General features: G+C 38.0%; 1 protein-coding gene across 1 annotated transcript in view; it reads left to right on the top strand.

Moving 5' to 3' along the window:
* The window catches only part of DOCK10 (dedicator of cytokinesis 10), a 618,846-nt gene that overhangs the window by 205,728 nt on the left and 397,016 nt on the right, over window positions 1-16,102 (top strand). The window contains 4 exon segments of the mRNA XM_053710021.1: window positions 6,443-6,525; window positions 10,806-10,878; window positions 11,026-11,154; window positions 11,424-11,558. Of these exon segments, the coding sequence (XP_053565996.1) occupies window positions 6,443-6,525; window positions 10,806-10,878; window positions 11,026-11,154; window positions 11,424-11,558 (420 nt within the window).

Here is a 16,102-nt window from a genome sequence, read left to right as displayed (position 1 = left end):
TCACCCAAGCAGAGCTGCTATATAGCTCCTCCCCTCTATGTCATATCCAGTCATTCGACCGAAACCATACGAGAAAGGAGAAACTATAGGGTGCAGTGGTGACTGGAGTTTAATTAAAATTTAGACCTGCCGTAAAAAACAGGGTGAGCCGTGGACTGACTACACTACAGGAGAAATTAATTTATCAGGTAAGCATAAATTATATTTTCTCCTGTTAAGTGTAGTCAGTCCACGGGTCATCCATTACTTATGGGATACCAATACCAAAGCTAAAAGTACACGGATTACGGGAGGGACAGGCAGGATCTTTACACGAAAGGAACCACTGCCTGTAGAACCTTTCTCCCAAAAACAGCCTCCGAAGAAGCAAAAGTGTCAAATTTGTAAAATTTTGAAAAAGTGTGAAGTGAAGACCAAGTTGCAGCCTTGCAAATCTGTTCAACAGAGGCCTCATTCTTAAAGGCCCAAGTGGAAGCCACAGCTCTAGTAGAATGAGCTGTAATCCTTTCAGGAGGCTGCTGTCCAGCAGTCTCATAGGCTAAACGTATTATGCTACGAAGCCAAAAAGAGAGAGAGGTAGCCGAAGCTTTTTGACCTCTCCTCTGTCCAGAATAAACGACAAACAGGGAAGAAGTTTGACGAAAATCTTTAGTTGCCTGCAAATAAAATTTCAGGGCACGGACGATGTCCAGATTGTGCAAAAGTCGTTCCTTCTTTGAAGAAGGGTTAGGGCACAATGATGGAACAACAATCTCTTGATTGATATTCTTGTTAGTGACTACCTTAGGTAAGAACCCAGGTTTAGTATGCAGAACTACCTTGTCTGAATGAAAAATCAGATAAGGAGAATCACAATGTAAGGCTGATAACTCAGAGACTCTTCGAGCCGAGGAAATAGTCATTAAAAACAGAACTTTCCCAGATAACAGCTTGATATCGATGGAATGAAGGGGTTCAAACGGAACACCTTGCAGAACGTTAAGAACTAAGTTTAAGCTCCACGGCGGAGCAACAGTCTTAAACACAGGCTTAATCCTAGCCAAAGCCTGACAAAAAGCCTGAACGTCTGGAACTTCTGCCAGACGTTTGTGTAAAAGGATAGACAGAGCTGAAATCTGTCCCTTTAACGAACTAGCAGATAAACCCTTTTCTAAACCTTCTTGTAGAAAAGACAATATCCTAGGAATCCTAACCTTACTCCATGAGTAACTCTTGGATTCGCACCAATATAAGTATTTACGCCATATTTTATGGTAAATTTTCCTGGTAACAGGTTTCCTAGCCTGTATTAAGGTATCAATCACTGACTCCGAGAATCCACGCTTTGATAGAATCAAGCGTTCAATCTCCATGCAGTCAGCCTCAGAGAAATTAGATTTGGATGTTTGAAAGGACCCTGAATCAGAAGGTCCTGTCTCAGAGGCAGAGACCATGGTGGACAGGACGACATGTCCACTAGATCTGCATACCAGGTCCTGCGTGGCCACGCAGGCGCTATTAGAATCACCGATGCTCTCTCCTGTTTGATCCTGGCAATCAATCGAGGAAGCATCGGGAAAGGTGGAAACACATAAGCCATGTTGAAGACCCAAGGTGCTGTCAGAGCATCTATCAGCACCGCTCCCGGCGTTCTGGCGAGACGCCATGAGATCCAGATCTGGTTTGCCCCAATGATGAAGCAGTTGGGCAAACACCTCCGGATGAAGTTCCCACTCCCCCGGATGGAAGGTCTGGCGACTTAGAAAATCCGCCTCCCAGTTCTCCATGCCTGGGATGTGGATCGCTGACAGGTGGCAAGAGTGAGACTCTGCCCAGTGAATTATCTTTGAGACTCCCATCATCGCTAGGGAACTCCTTGTTCCTCCTTGATGGTTGATGTAAGCCACAGTCGTGATGTTGTCCGACTGAAACCTGATGAACGGCAAGCATTTAGAAGTTTTGATAACCTGTCCTCCGTCAGGTAAATTTTCATTTCTACAGAATCTATAAGAGTCCCTAGAAAGGGAACTCTTGTGAGTGGCAATAGAGAACTCTTTTCTACGTTCACCTTCCACCCATGCGACCTTAGAAATGCCAGAACTAACTCTGTATGAGACTTGGCAGTTTGGAAACTTGACGCTTGTATCAGAATGTCGTCTAGGTACGGAGCTACCGCTATGCCTCGCGGTCTTAGTACCGCCAGAAGAGAGCCCAGAACCTTTGTAAAGATTCTTGGAGCCGTAGCTAACCCGAAGGGAAGAGCTACAAACTGGAAATGCCTGTTTAGGAAGGCAAATCTTAGATACCGGTAATGATCCTTGTGAATCGGTATGTGAAGGTAGGCATCCTTTAAATCCACTGTGGTCATGTACTGACCCTCTTGGATCATGGTTAAGATGGTTCGAATAGTTTCCATTTTGAACGATGGAACTCTTAGGAATTTGTTTAGGATCTTTAAGTCCAAGATTGGTCTGAAGGTTCCCTCTTTTTTGGGAACCACAAACAGATTTGAATAGAATCCTTGCCCGTGTTCCGACGGCGGAACTGTGTGGATCACTCCCATTAGTAAGAGGTCTTGTACACAGCGTAGAAATGCCTCTTTCTTTATCTGGTTTGCTGATAACCTTGAAAGATAAAATCTCCCTTGTGGAGGAGAAGCTTTGAAGTCCAGAAGATATCCCTGAGATATGATCTCCAACGCCCAGGGATCCTGGACATCTCTTGCCCAAGCCTGGGCGAAGAGAGAAAGTCTGCCCCCCACTAGATCCGTTTCTGGATCGGGGGCCCTCACTTCATGCTGACTTAGGGGCAGCAGCAGGTTTTCTGGCCTGCTTGCCTTTGTTCCAGGACTGGTTAGGTTTCCAGCCCTGTCTGTAGCGAGCAACAGTTCCTTCCTGTCTTGGAGCGGAGGAAGTTGATGCTGCTCCTGCCTTGAAGTTACAAAAGGCACGAAAATTAGACTGTTTAGCCTTTGGTTTGGCCCTATCTTGAGGCAGGGCATGGCCCTTACCTCCAGTAATGTCATCGATAATTTCTTTCAAGCCGGGCCCGAATAATGTCTGCCCTTTGAAAGGAATATTAAGCAATTTAGATTTAGAAGTCACATCAGCTGACCAGGATTTAAGCCACAGCGCTCTGCGCGCTTGAATGGCGAATCCGGAGTTCTTAGCCGTAAGTTTGGTTAAGTGTACTACGGCATCAGAAATAAATGAATTAGCTAGCTTAAGGGCTTTAAGCTTGTTCATAATCTCATCCAATAGAGCTGTGCTAAGGGTCTCTTCCAGAGACTCAAACCAGAATTCCGCCGCTGCAGTGACAGGCGCGATGCACGCAAGGGGTTGTAATATAAAACCTTGCTGAACATACATTTTCTTAAGGTAACCCTCTAACTTTTTATCCATTGGATCTGAAAAAGCACAGCTATCCTCCACCGGGATAGTGGTGCGCTTAGCCAGAGTAGAAACTGCTCCCTCCACCTTAGGGACCGTCTGCCATAGGTCCCGTGTGGTGGCATCTATTGGAAACATTTTTCTAAATATAGGAGGGAGTGAAAAGGGCATACCGGGTCTATCCCACTCCTTGTTAACAATTTCTGTAAGCCTTTTAGGTATAGGAAAAACGTCAGTACACGCCGGTACCGCAAAATATTTATCCAGCCTACATACTTTCTCTGGAATTGCAACCGTGTTACAATCATTCAGAGCCGCTAATACCTCCCCTAGTAATACACGGAGGTTCTCAAGCTTAAATTTAAAATTTGAAATTTCTGAATCCAGTTTACTTGGATCAGATCCGTCACCCACAGAATGAAGCTCTCCGTCCTCATGTTCTGCAAATTGTGACGCAGTATCAGACATGGCTCTACTATTATCAGCGCACTCTGTTCTTACCCCAGAGTGATCGCGTTTACCTCTTAATTCTGGCAATTTAGATAGTACTTCAGTCATAACATTAGCCATGTCTTGCAAAGTGATTTGTATGGGCCGCCCTGATGTACTTGGCGCCACAATATCACGCACCTCCTGAGCGGGAGGCGAAGGTACTGACACGTGAGGAGAGTTAGTCGGCATAACTTCCCCCTCGTTGTCTGGTGATATTTTTTTAACATATAAAGTTTGACTTTTATTCAAAGTAACATCTATACATTGAGTGCACAAATTTCTATTGGGCTCCTCATTGGCCTTTAAACATAGTGAACAAACAGATTCATCTGTGTCAGACATGTTTAAACAGACTAGCAATAACACTAGCAAGCTTGGAAAAAAACTTTTAAATAAATTTACAAGCTATATAAAAAACGCTACTGCGCCTTTAAGAAACATAAAAATGTGACACAGTTGAATTAACAATGAACCAAATATGTTAAAACAACCAAATTTTAACAGAAAATGTATAAAGTTAGCAGAGGATTGCACCCACCAGCAAAAGGATGATTAACCCCTTAATACCCAAAACGGATAACAGTTGAAATAATAAACGTTTTTATCACAGTCAAACACACTGTCACAGGTCTGCTGTGACTGATTACCTCCCTCAAAACTAGTTTTGGAGACCCCTGGGCTCTGTAGAGACGTCCTGGATCAGGGAGGAAGAAATAGGAAGACTGTGACTAAATTTTTACTGCGCAATAAAGCGCTAAAATAGGCCCCTCCCACTCATATTACAACAGTGGGGAAGCTCAGTAAACTGTTTTTATTCAGAAAAAAACGACAGCCATGTGGTAAAAATCATGCCCATAAAGTTTTATCACCAAGTACCTCAGAAAAAACGATTAACATGCCAGTAAACGTTTTAAAAATTGAAAATTATGAAGTGTTATTAATAAGCCTGCTGCTAGTCGCTTTCACTGCAGTGCAGGCTCAAATATTACTTTAATATTGACAGTATTTTCTTAGTGAAATTCCATTCCCCAGAAATACCTCAGAGTATACATACATACATATCAGCCTGATACCAGTCGCTACTACTGCATTTAAGGCTGCACTTACATTACATCGGTATTAGCAGTATTTTCTCAGTCAATTCCATTCCTTAGAAAATAATTTACTGCACATACCTCCTTGCAGGTGGGCCCTGCATGCTATCCCCTGTTCTGAAGTTACCTCACTCCTCAGAATGGCCGAGAACAGCAAGTGGATCTTAGTTACGACCGCTAAGATCATAGACAAACTCAGGCAGATTCTTCTTCTAATGCTGCCTGAGAACAAACAACACACTCCGGTGCCGTTTAAAATAACAAACTTTTGATTGAAGAAATAAAAACTAAGGTTAACACACCACAGTCCTCTCACACGTCCTATCTTTAGTTAGGTGCAAGAGAATGACTGGATATGACGTAGAGGGGAGGAGCTATATAGCAGCTCTGCTTGGGTGATCCTCTTGCACTTCCGGTTAGGGAGGAGTTATAATCCCATAAGTAATGGATGACCTGTGGACTGACTACACTTAACAGGAGAAATACATTTACCTGATCACCCACATGTATGTAGGACTTGCCCATTCCTAATTAGACTATAAACAACTCAGGCAAGGACTCCATATACAGTACCTGGCATCTGCAGAAATACCCCCAAGGGGACAAATAAAATAAAATTGCCTTAATATTAGTGGTGACTAACAGAAGTAGAGAGTGTCTTGAGATACACACAAGCTGCACATTTTGAAAATGGTGTCTTATTGTAGTGAATACTTATGCTTAGATATTAGCTGCACATTTCAGTGGGGTGACATTTGCCTTCTGTGACCCTCCCCTCCAGACACTCCTGTACATACTGTATATGTTGCATTCTCTTGTCTAGACATACTAAATGCATTTGTTTATTTGCGTTGGTTCTGTCAACACTGTGCTGTGTACAGTGCTAGACAAATAATTTGTATAGTATGTAATAAAATGTACTAGAAATGTGTCTTACAGATATTCATGCAAGTATGAGTTTCTATATGTGATGAGCCAAAATACTGAGCCAAAATGCCATATAACTAAATTACAAGTATTGTTGACCAATAAGTGCTCTGCTATTGTCAGACTTTTTTTATTGAACAAGTGTGTTACAGTCATGGATATATTTTCTGTTACAAATAGAAAATAATGTTGCACAGTATGGGGGCTGCAATTATAGTAAATCCAAATTATTTCTCACTTCTATTACACTGGACACACCAACATCTAAAGAGTTAAAGTGAATAAACTGTACCCAAGACAGTCTCAATAATACATAGATCTGAACACATGTCCTTGTTTTTGTTTTTAGATTACCTCTAATTTTATATCATTCTGAGACCAAGTAAATCTAGAACCCGTTCAATCTATTTATGTGAAATGTTTCACATGCTCTATAAATTTACACATATAGTTTATTGTTATTGTTTTATTTCAAGTATTGGCTGACATTTTAAAAGCAACATTTTTCAGATTTTTATATTTGTGCTTTTATCTAACTACATTCTCTTTTTTTTCTTCTAGGCCTGTAAATATTACAATTCACATTGGCATGTAGTGAACTACAAGTATGAGCAGTATGCTGGAAATTTCAGGCAGCTACAACAGTAAGAATTTGTAGAACTTCTCTCTTTATAGATATCAAGCTTCTGTTTGTCAACTAAGGGGGCTTGTGGGTCATTGTAAATCTTATGTGAACACTGAGTTTATTATAACACATGTACTATCAATGCACTATCAATCTGACTGGCTGTGTTGAATAGAGATACAAATATTTTTTATAAGTAACATAATATTTCTAGTAATCTTCCTGGAAGGAAAATAGTACTTTTCTCGCATAATGTCTTGATTATATTTGCCAAATAGCTGAGCTCAGAATAGCCTTCAGTGTCTGTAATCTAAGAAAGTGATGTTAACCAGTTGATTTGTTTGTTCCTTATTCAGATGTATCCATATATGTAGAAATATGTATTTATGAATAAATAAAACAAATTTTGTTACGTGCAGAATGTTGGAATGTGAAATATTCATATTTTCATGTCGGGTTAGCACACTTGATAATATGCAATTGGGTTTGCGCGAGAGTGGGGTGTGCTTTTTATGCTCATAGGGTTAGCGCAAAATTTACTTTCAACTCATTATATGAGCGCAACCCAACGAGTTACTTCCAGCTCAATTAACGTTTAAGCGGGAGTGTTAATTTGTGCTCCACTTGTAATCTGGCCCACAGAAATTAATGAAATTTGGGCTTTGTGTCAAAAATAGAGAAAAATACAGGCTTTTTTGCTTTAACCTTTGTTTATAATAATAGCAGGCGAGATGTATGGCATCCATAGGCAGAGAGATGGCAGGAACCAGTCTGTATTCTTATCACCATAAAGGGTTCTCAATTTGCATACACTTCCAGGCTGCCTGTCCAGAACCATAACAGTGTGATAACTAGAGGCTATAAATAAGCATAGGCAGCCACTGGTTAATTCTACTGGTAAACTATGTACAAAGACATTGGGCTTCATTTACAAAGCAGCAGTTGCTGCTTCAGAAATGATAGTTAAGTAGCAGCGGTCTTTAAAGGGACAGTAAAGTCAAAATTAAACATTTATGATTCAGACAGAACATGTCATTTTAAACAACTTTCCAATTTACTTTATCAAATTTGCTTTGTTCTTTTGTTATCCTTTGCCAAAGGTTAAACCTAGGTAGGCTGAAAGGAAGATCAGGAGTGGGCATGTGCCTTTAGCAGTCTATGGCAGAAGTTACACTGCAGTAAAAAATGTTGCAAACACTGCCGCCAGATGGCTATAAACACGTGCATACTCCTAAATAGAATAACAAGCGAACTAAGCAAAATTGATAACAGAAGTAAATTGGAAAGTTGTTTCAAATATCCTACTACCCTTTAAGACCGCTGCTCCTTAACCTGTCTACCACAACTGAAATCATCCCAATCCGATCCAATTGGGATGATTGACAGCCCTTGCTAGTGGCCAGCAAGCAGGGGACAACATTGCACAAGCATTGCTGGTTTCTTGTGCAATGTTAAATGCAGATAGCATATGCTGTCTGCTCGCAGTGAGGTCCGCTAGCACAGATCATATTCGCCCAACCTATGATAAATGGAGCCTTATTGACTAAAGCTTTGTATGACTGCACAACTGCATTATGTGACTGGACAAGTATTAGTCCTGTAAATTAGCTCCTCTAGGCAGCTGCATGAATTATGTATTGATAAATTAAGATCCGTTAATAATGGCCTAGATTCTATTTATGAAAGAATAATTCCTTTATGGTTTTGTAGTCTTGGGGGATTCCATTATTACTAATCTAGCTTCTTCCTATTACAATTTACCATTGCCCGAATCGGCCCCAATGCAGCTGTTTCCATGTGAACCTTCATACTCTCCGAAAACAGGAGTTAAGAAGCAGCGGTTTTAAGACCGCTGCTCCTTAACTCATACACCTCCTCTGAGGCTGTGGCTGCAATCCGCCCGATCGTGTACGATCGGGTTGATTGACACCCCCTGTTAGTGGCCGTGAATCTGCAGGGGGCGGCATTGCACAAGCAATTCACCAGAACTGCTTGTGCAATGTTAAATGCCGACAGTGTATGCTGTCAGCATTCAGCGATGTCTGGCGGACATGATTCAATACAGCGGATCATGTCTGCCAGACATTGATAAATCAGCCCCTTGGAGTGAGACAAATTCCTATTAAAATAAATCTGTTTCCTGACATTATCAAATACAATGACGGCAGTAATTTATTAGCCAATTATTAGAAATAAAGATATAATTTACATTATAGCAAATTTATATTGTGAGCAGTTTGTACAAAAGTAATAAATAGTTACAAGGGAACAGCTTACGACTGAGACGCTGTCTGTTAGGTGCGGTCTGGTCAAACTTTCTGCCTGGTTCAAATTGATGTCAATTTTTTAGAAAAAAAAGTATCTAATGATTTTCAGCAGAGAAATCAACATTAAAGTCTATGGCAATTTTTGTAGATAAATCTTCTGATGTTCATCTATAGGATTGTGATCAAACCCAATATGAGGTGAAGTGTGATGTAGTTACATAAATATAAGAAAATTGATGGGGGTTTTTATCGATATAGAGATAAAGTAACATGAAAAGTTATTATAAACCTGACTAATTGTTGTTTATTTATTTTAAGAATATTAAAAAAACATTATTAACTTAGCATGCATTAACAGTGATACATAAAACTAAACGTGTCAAAAATCCTCAAGGGCACCTTTACTTGTTAATATATATGTTGGATACTTTACATTAAGAGGTTCAGTTTTTTGTCTCAAAAGAAATTTGTTTACTGGTGTGATTGCTCAAAAATTGCAAGAAAAATCCAATCGTCAAAAAAAAATAAAAAATTATATTCATATATAAATGTAAACATATACTGTATATGATAAAGCATCGGTTATATACATTCCAATATATTTTTTAAAATGTTAAAATGTTTCAAATTAAATTGAAACAGGAAATGCAGGTTGCATTTGGTAATAGGAGCAACTTCCAAAAACTCTACTTTATTTAACAAAAAAAAGTGTATTATGTTTTTAAAAACATCTTGATTAAAGTTGAAGAAGCTAGTTTATTACATGATGTTCAAATTAGAACCCTTTGTGGTTAAATTTTATGTGCTGCTATGAAGTCCATAAACCTAGGACTGTAAAAGTACATAACATTATAGAATAGCCAATACAGGCAGTAATTTTGTCATTAGTAAAGAGACACTGAACCCAAATGTTTTCTTTTGTGATTCAGATAGAGCATGCAATTTTAAGCAACTTTCTAATTTACTCCTATTATCAAATTTTCTTCATTCTCTTGGTATCTTTATTTGAAAAGCAAGAATGTAAGTATAGATGCCGGCCCATTTTTGATGAACAACCTGGGTTGTTCTTGCTTATCCGTGGATAAATTCACCCACCAATAAAAGTGCTGTCCAGTTTACTGAACCAAAAATTGTCTCGCTCCTTAGCTTAGATGCCTTCTTTTTCAAATAAAGATAGCAAGAGAATGAAGAAAAATTGTAAATGAGAAAGTTGCTTAAAATTGCATGCTCTATCTGAATCATGAAAGAAAAAAATTGGGTTCAATGTCCCTTCAAATGTGGACTATGTTTAATTAACATGTTTAAAGGGCTTAAATAGAGTCTGGGTCTCTTAAACTCACCCTCATGCAGTGAAATGATCATGCTGACGCTCACATGAGCAAACCTCACTCAATTCTCTAAAAAATGGAGCTGAACTTGTAAGTCCCTGGAAGTGACAAACTGTTCTCAGGGGAGAGAAAATGTGACAGGGGGCACCTGGCACTGATAAAAAAAAATGAGTACAGAAGAAATTGCAGTATTTCCATTGTAGCTTGCCATTTGCAGCTTAAAGGGATACTGAACCCACATTTTTTTATTTTGTGATTAGATGGAGCATGCAATTTTAAGCAACTTTCTAATTTACTCCTATTATCATTTTTTCATTCTCTTGGTATCTTTATTTGAAAAGAAGGTATGTAAGCTTACGAGCCAGGTCATTTTTGGTTCAGAACCCTGGATAGCGCTTGCTGATTAGTGGATGCATTTAGCCACCAATCAGCAAGCGGTACCCTTGTGCTGAATCAAAATTCCTGTTTTTCAAATAAAGATACAAAGAGAACAAAGAAAAATTGATAATAGGAGTAAATAAGAAAGTTGCTTAAAATTACATGCTCTGAATCATAGAAGTATAAATTTGGGTTGACTATCCCTTTATTCTAAGGTAAGCCTTTAAGATGACTAAGCGGTGTAGACTGGACCTTTTTAACTAGTGTAGTTCATAATGGGTTTTAAGTATTACATCAATAAAGTTTTATTGTTTTTCTTTATACAGAAATTATACCAAGATAGAAAAGCTGCCTTCACATTCATTTGAACTGGATCATGAAGATGCAGACAAGGATGAAGTAAGCTATAAGAATTTATTTTCTACCGAGCTGGAAACCTGTTGAAAAATAATTTCACTTGACTTATCTGAGACAAATCTGTGTAAAGCGTAGTTGCATTGTTCCATTATTTCATTAAAAAAAAATGTATTATTTTATCTTATTCAGGATACGACTTCCCTCTCGTCTTCTAAAGGAGGAGGCGGTGGGGGGGGAGGAGGAACAGGAGTTTTCAGATCTGGCTGGCTGTATAAAGGGAATTTCAATAACACTGTAAACAATAGCGTTACTGTGCGTGTAAGTAGACAACGTTACTCTGTGTCCGTATAATTAGATGTTAGGTCTCCAGCAGTTGGAACACAGCTGGGTATTATTTTGATTCCTTTTTTCAATGATGACTTTATCTTCGTAGCTACCAGAGATAGTGTAACAATGTTTGGCATCTTTCTTTGGCAGTCAAGATATTGTATAAATAAATAATAATAATACAAAAAAAAAAATAATGTTGTCTTTCTGTCTATGAATATTGCGTCTGGCCTAAATTTGTAACTGTCTTTTCTTTACAGTCCTTCAAAAAACGATTCTTCCAGCTTACACAGTTATCAGATAACTCTTACATTATGAATTTTTACAAAGATGAAAAAATATCAAAGGAACCAAAGGGATGTATTTTTTTAGATTCGTGCACTGGAGTTATTCAGGTAAGGGTAAATTGAAAGCAATAGTGTGCACTTGCTAGAAAACGGTTTTAAAGGGACATACAACAACACAAACATTTTATTTCACGATTCTGATAGAGCCTATCATTTTAAACAACTTTCAAATTGACTTCTATTATCAGATTTAATTCGTTTTTTTAGTATCCTTTGTTGAAAAGCAGGAAGGTAAGCTAAGGAGAGTGCACGTATCTTCAGTACTATATAGCAGCAGTTTTGCGAGAATGTTATACATAAGCAAGAACACTAGATGGCGGCACTTTTTCCTGCCATGTTGTGGTCCAGACATGTGCACGCTATCTATCTAGATATTTCTTCAACAAAGATTAACATGAGAAAGAAGCAAAGCTGATAATAGAAGTAAATTGTAAGCTTTTTTTAAAAAAAATTGTTTGCTCTATCTGAATTATGAACAAGACATTTTTGGGTTTCATGCCCCTTTAATGCCAGCTCATTTGCATGTTACATTAGCCTCTTTTCAACCATAGAAGGCTGATGAACATTGCAATTAGGCACAACATGGGCTGTGTACAATATATTAAAGGGATAACAGTGCTTCTTTTGTAAAAACAAATGTGCTAAATCAATGTAAGCATAAAAGGAAATAGATTGTGTAAAAAAATCAGCGAACAGTGACTTAGCACTTAGAAATTCTCAGTGTAGCCACTGCCCTCAGTAAGATAAGAGAGCTGAGATTGTGGCAAATTAGGTTACATTCTGGTTGATCTGAATATGGGCGACTCCCTGCTATCTTGTCTATTCACTTATAGTAAACCAGCTTGTGTCACTACAGAAGTTTTATGACATCAGGCTAAGATAAACCTTCTTGCATAGGCCTTCTCCTCCTTGTAGGGCTGTGACAGGAAGTAATGGACAATGCACAAATGTGATGTGAAATAAAAGATAAAATCCATTTAAAATGATAAATAATACATATTGCAATGATCTCTATTAAGTATAAGCCACTGCTTAGTGCTTTTTTTATTACAACATTGAAACAGACTGTTTAACATCCCTTTAAAAAGGCATTAGTGCATACTCTATGTATTAAGTATCCATGAGTCTGTTTTTGTTTTGCACCAATTTATGTACAAAGGTGTAGTGTGCATGAACTGTTGTATTGTCACATGCCAACATGCATTTATTTGAATACAACGTAGGATATGTGCTATAATGAGAAGTGCCAACAAACTTTGTCAAAACACAGTACTGTATTTAGTTTTTGTGTTGCCCCCTCACATGAAACCCCCAGCCTCAACAATTATTATATATCTCATATTTTCCTCATACATAAGATAACTGATTTGTAATAATTAAGCATTAGGAGAACATAGGACTGGGAAGTTATTATGGCATAGCACTACCACCAAATCCTCCTGCCCTGTTCGGTTTAGGCCAAAATATGCAATTGCCAAAACCATCTACCATCTTGTCTTCTCATTTTAGGCTAGATTACAAGTGGATCAGTATTTAACGCTCCTGCTCACATGCTAACTGTGCCAGCAGTAAACTTTTTGTGCATCGGGTAGCGCTTGTATTACAAGTTGAAAGTAAAAATTTTTCGCTTGTACGCTAACCCAATGCACACAAAAAGACTATCTTCGAATATCGTGACGGTGTTAACGTATTCCCCCAAAGGAGTCAAAGGAGCAAACCTAACATCCTACTCGCTCGTAAACCCAATCGCATATTTTCAAATGCTCTAAACTGACATGAAAATATGAATATTTTACAATCAATGTTCTTCACATAGCAGAATATGTTTTATTTATTCATATATATATATATATATATATATATATATATATATATATATATATATATATATATATATATATAATAGTATTTTGGTACAATATCTATCTATCTATCTATCTATCTATCTATCTATCTATCTATCTATATATATATATATATATATATATATATATATATATATTGGAGTAGCCGTGTTAGTCCAGAGATTTAGATATCAAAATAACAAGAGTATTGCATTGAGCAATGATACTTTTATTGAACTAACTATACATTTATAAGATGACAAGCTTTCGGAAGAATGTCTTCCTTTTTCAAGTCTGAAGCAATACTGACCAATTTGATGGAATTTATTTACAGAAATATATAGAAATATCGAGTGTTCATATGTGTATGTATGTCTGTAAATACATACTGTATACACACATATACTTGGTGATCACATATATACACATATATGCGGTAATCATTCTAGTGTATGTCTCAATTAAGCTCACTTTCAACTTGTAATACGAGCGTTAAACCCGACGTATGCAAACACCCTCGATAAACCCCTTTTTGCTTGTGCGTAACTTTTAGCGCCCACTTGTAATCTGGCCCCTTATCTGGTACAGCTTGATATATCATTTTAACTATATCCAGTATATGTAAATGGTTGAAAAAAAAAAAAAAAAAAAAAATGCAAGTTAATATATAAATGTTAATAAAAATAAAGATCAAAAACCCTACACTATACCTCAAGAGGTAAATACATACAGGTGAAACTCGAAAAATTTAAATATCGTGCAAAAGTTAATTTATTTCACTAATGCAACTTAAAAGGTGAAACTAATATTTGAGATAGACTCATTACATGCAAAGCAAGATAGTTCAAGCCGTGATTTGTCATAATTGTGATGATTATGGCTTACAGCTCATGAAAACCCCAAATCCACAATCTCAGAAAATTTGAATATTGTGAAAAAGGTGCAATATTCTAGACTCAAAGTGTCCCACTCTAATCAGCTAATTAAGCCATAACACCTGCAAAGGGTTCCTGAACCTTTAAATGGTCTCTCAGTCTGGTTCAGTAGGAATCACAATCATGGGAAAGACTGCTGACCTGACAGTTGTGCAGAAAACCATCATTGACACCCTCCATAAGGAGGGAAACCCTCAAAAGGTAATTGCAAAAGAAGTTGGATGTTCCCCAAGTGCTGTATCAAAGCACATTAATAGAAAGTTATGTGGAAGGGAAAGTGTGGAAGAAAAAAGGGCACAAGCAGCAGGGATGACCGCAGCCTTGAGAGGATTGTCAGGAAAAGGCCATTCAAAAGTGTTGGGGACTCTCACAAGGAGTGGACTGAGGCTGAAGTCAGTGCATCAAGAGCCACCACACACAGATGGATCCTGGACATGGGCTTCAAATGTCGTATTCCTCTTGTCAAGCCACTCCTGAACAACAAAAAACGTCAGAAGCGTCTTACCTGGGCTAAAGAAAAACAGACCTGGTCTGTTGCTCAGTGGTCCAAAGTCCTCTTTTCTGATGAGATCAAATTTTGCATCTGATTTGGAAACCAAGGACCCAGAGTATGGAGGAAGAATGGAGAGGCACACAATGCAAGACGCTTGAAGTCCAGTGTGAAGTTTCCACAGTCTGTGTTGATTTGGGGAGCCATGTCATCTGCTGGTGTTAGTCCACTGTGCTTCATTAAGTCGAGGGTCAATGCAGCCATCTACCAGGAGATTTTGGAGCACTTCATGCTTCCTTCCACAGACGAGCCCTATGGGGATGCTGACTTCATTTTCCAGCAGGACTTGGCACCTGCCCACACTGCCAAAAGCACTAAAACCTGGTTCAATGACCATGGGATTACTGTGCTTGATTGGCCAGCAAACTCGCCTGACCTGAACCCCATAGAGAATCTATGGGGCATTGCCAAGAGAAAGATGAGAGACATGAGACCGAACAATGCAGAAGAGCTGAAGGCCGCTATTGAAGCATCCTGGTCTTCCATAACACCTCAGCAGTGCCACAGGCTGATAGCTTTCATGCCACGCCGCATTGAGGCAGTAATTGCTGCAAAAGGGGCCCAAACCAAGTACATACAGTATGCATGCTTATACTTTTCAGAGGTCTGATATTGTTCTATGTACAATCCTTGTTTTATTGATTGCATGTAATAATCTAATTTTCTGAGATTGTGGATTTGGGGTTTTCATGAGCTGTAAGCCATAATCATCACAATTATGACAAATCACGGCTTGAACTATTTTGCTTTGCATGTAATGAGTCTATCTCATATATTAGTTTCACTTTTTAAGTTGCATTAGTGAAATAAATGAACTTTTGCACAATATTCTAATTTTTCGAGTTTCACCTGTATATAGAAAATGAAATAAAATAGAATAACATAAAATACAAAAGCAATATATATATATATATATATATATATATATATATATATATATATATATATATATATATATATATATATATATATATATATATATATATATATATATATGTAGTTAAAAAGCAATAATATGCACAAATATAAAAAATAAGCATAAATATACATATAAATATAAAATGAACAGCTGCTAGCAAGAATAGTCCCACTGGAGCAGACAGCCAATACACAGATATAGAGGCTTACCAAGTCCTCAGTAGAATATACAAGAAAAAGATGGTATAATCAGTGCCACAGTGAGAGGACCACTCCAAATGATATTGCAATAATCACAGAAAGAACCAATATGATTTGGGGTACAAAACCCCAAACACTGGACAC

This window comes from Bombina bombina, chromosome 4 (assembly GCF_027579735.1).
Source record: "Bombina bombina isolate aBomBom1 chromosome 4, aBomBom1.pri, whole genome shotgun sequence".
Taxonomy (NCBI): Eukaryota; Metazoa; Chordata; class Amphibia; order Anura; family Bombinatoridae; genus Bombina; species Bombina bombina.
The sequence above is the reverse complement of the archived record's forward strand: the minus strand, read 5'-3'. Positions and strand labels throughout refer to the sequence as shown.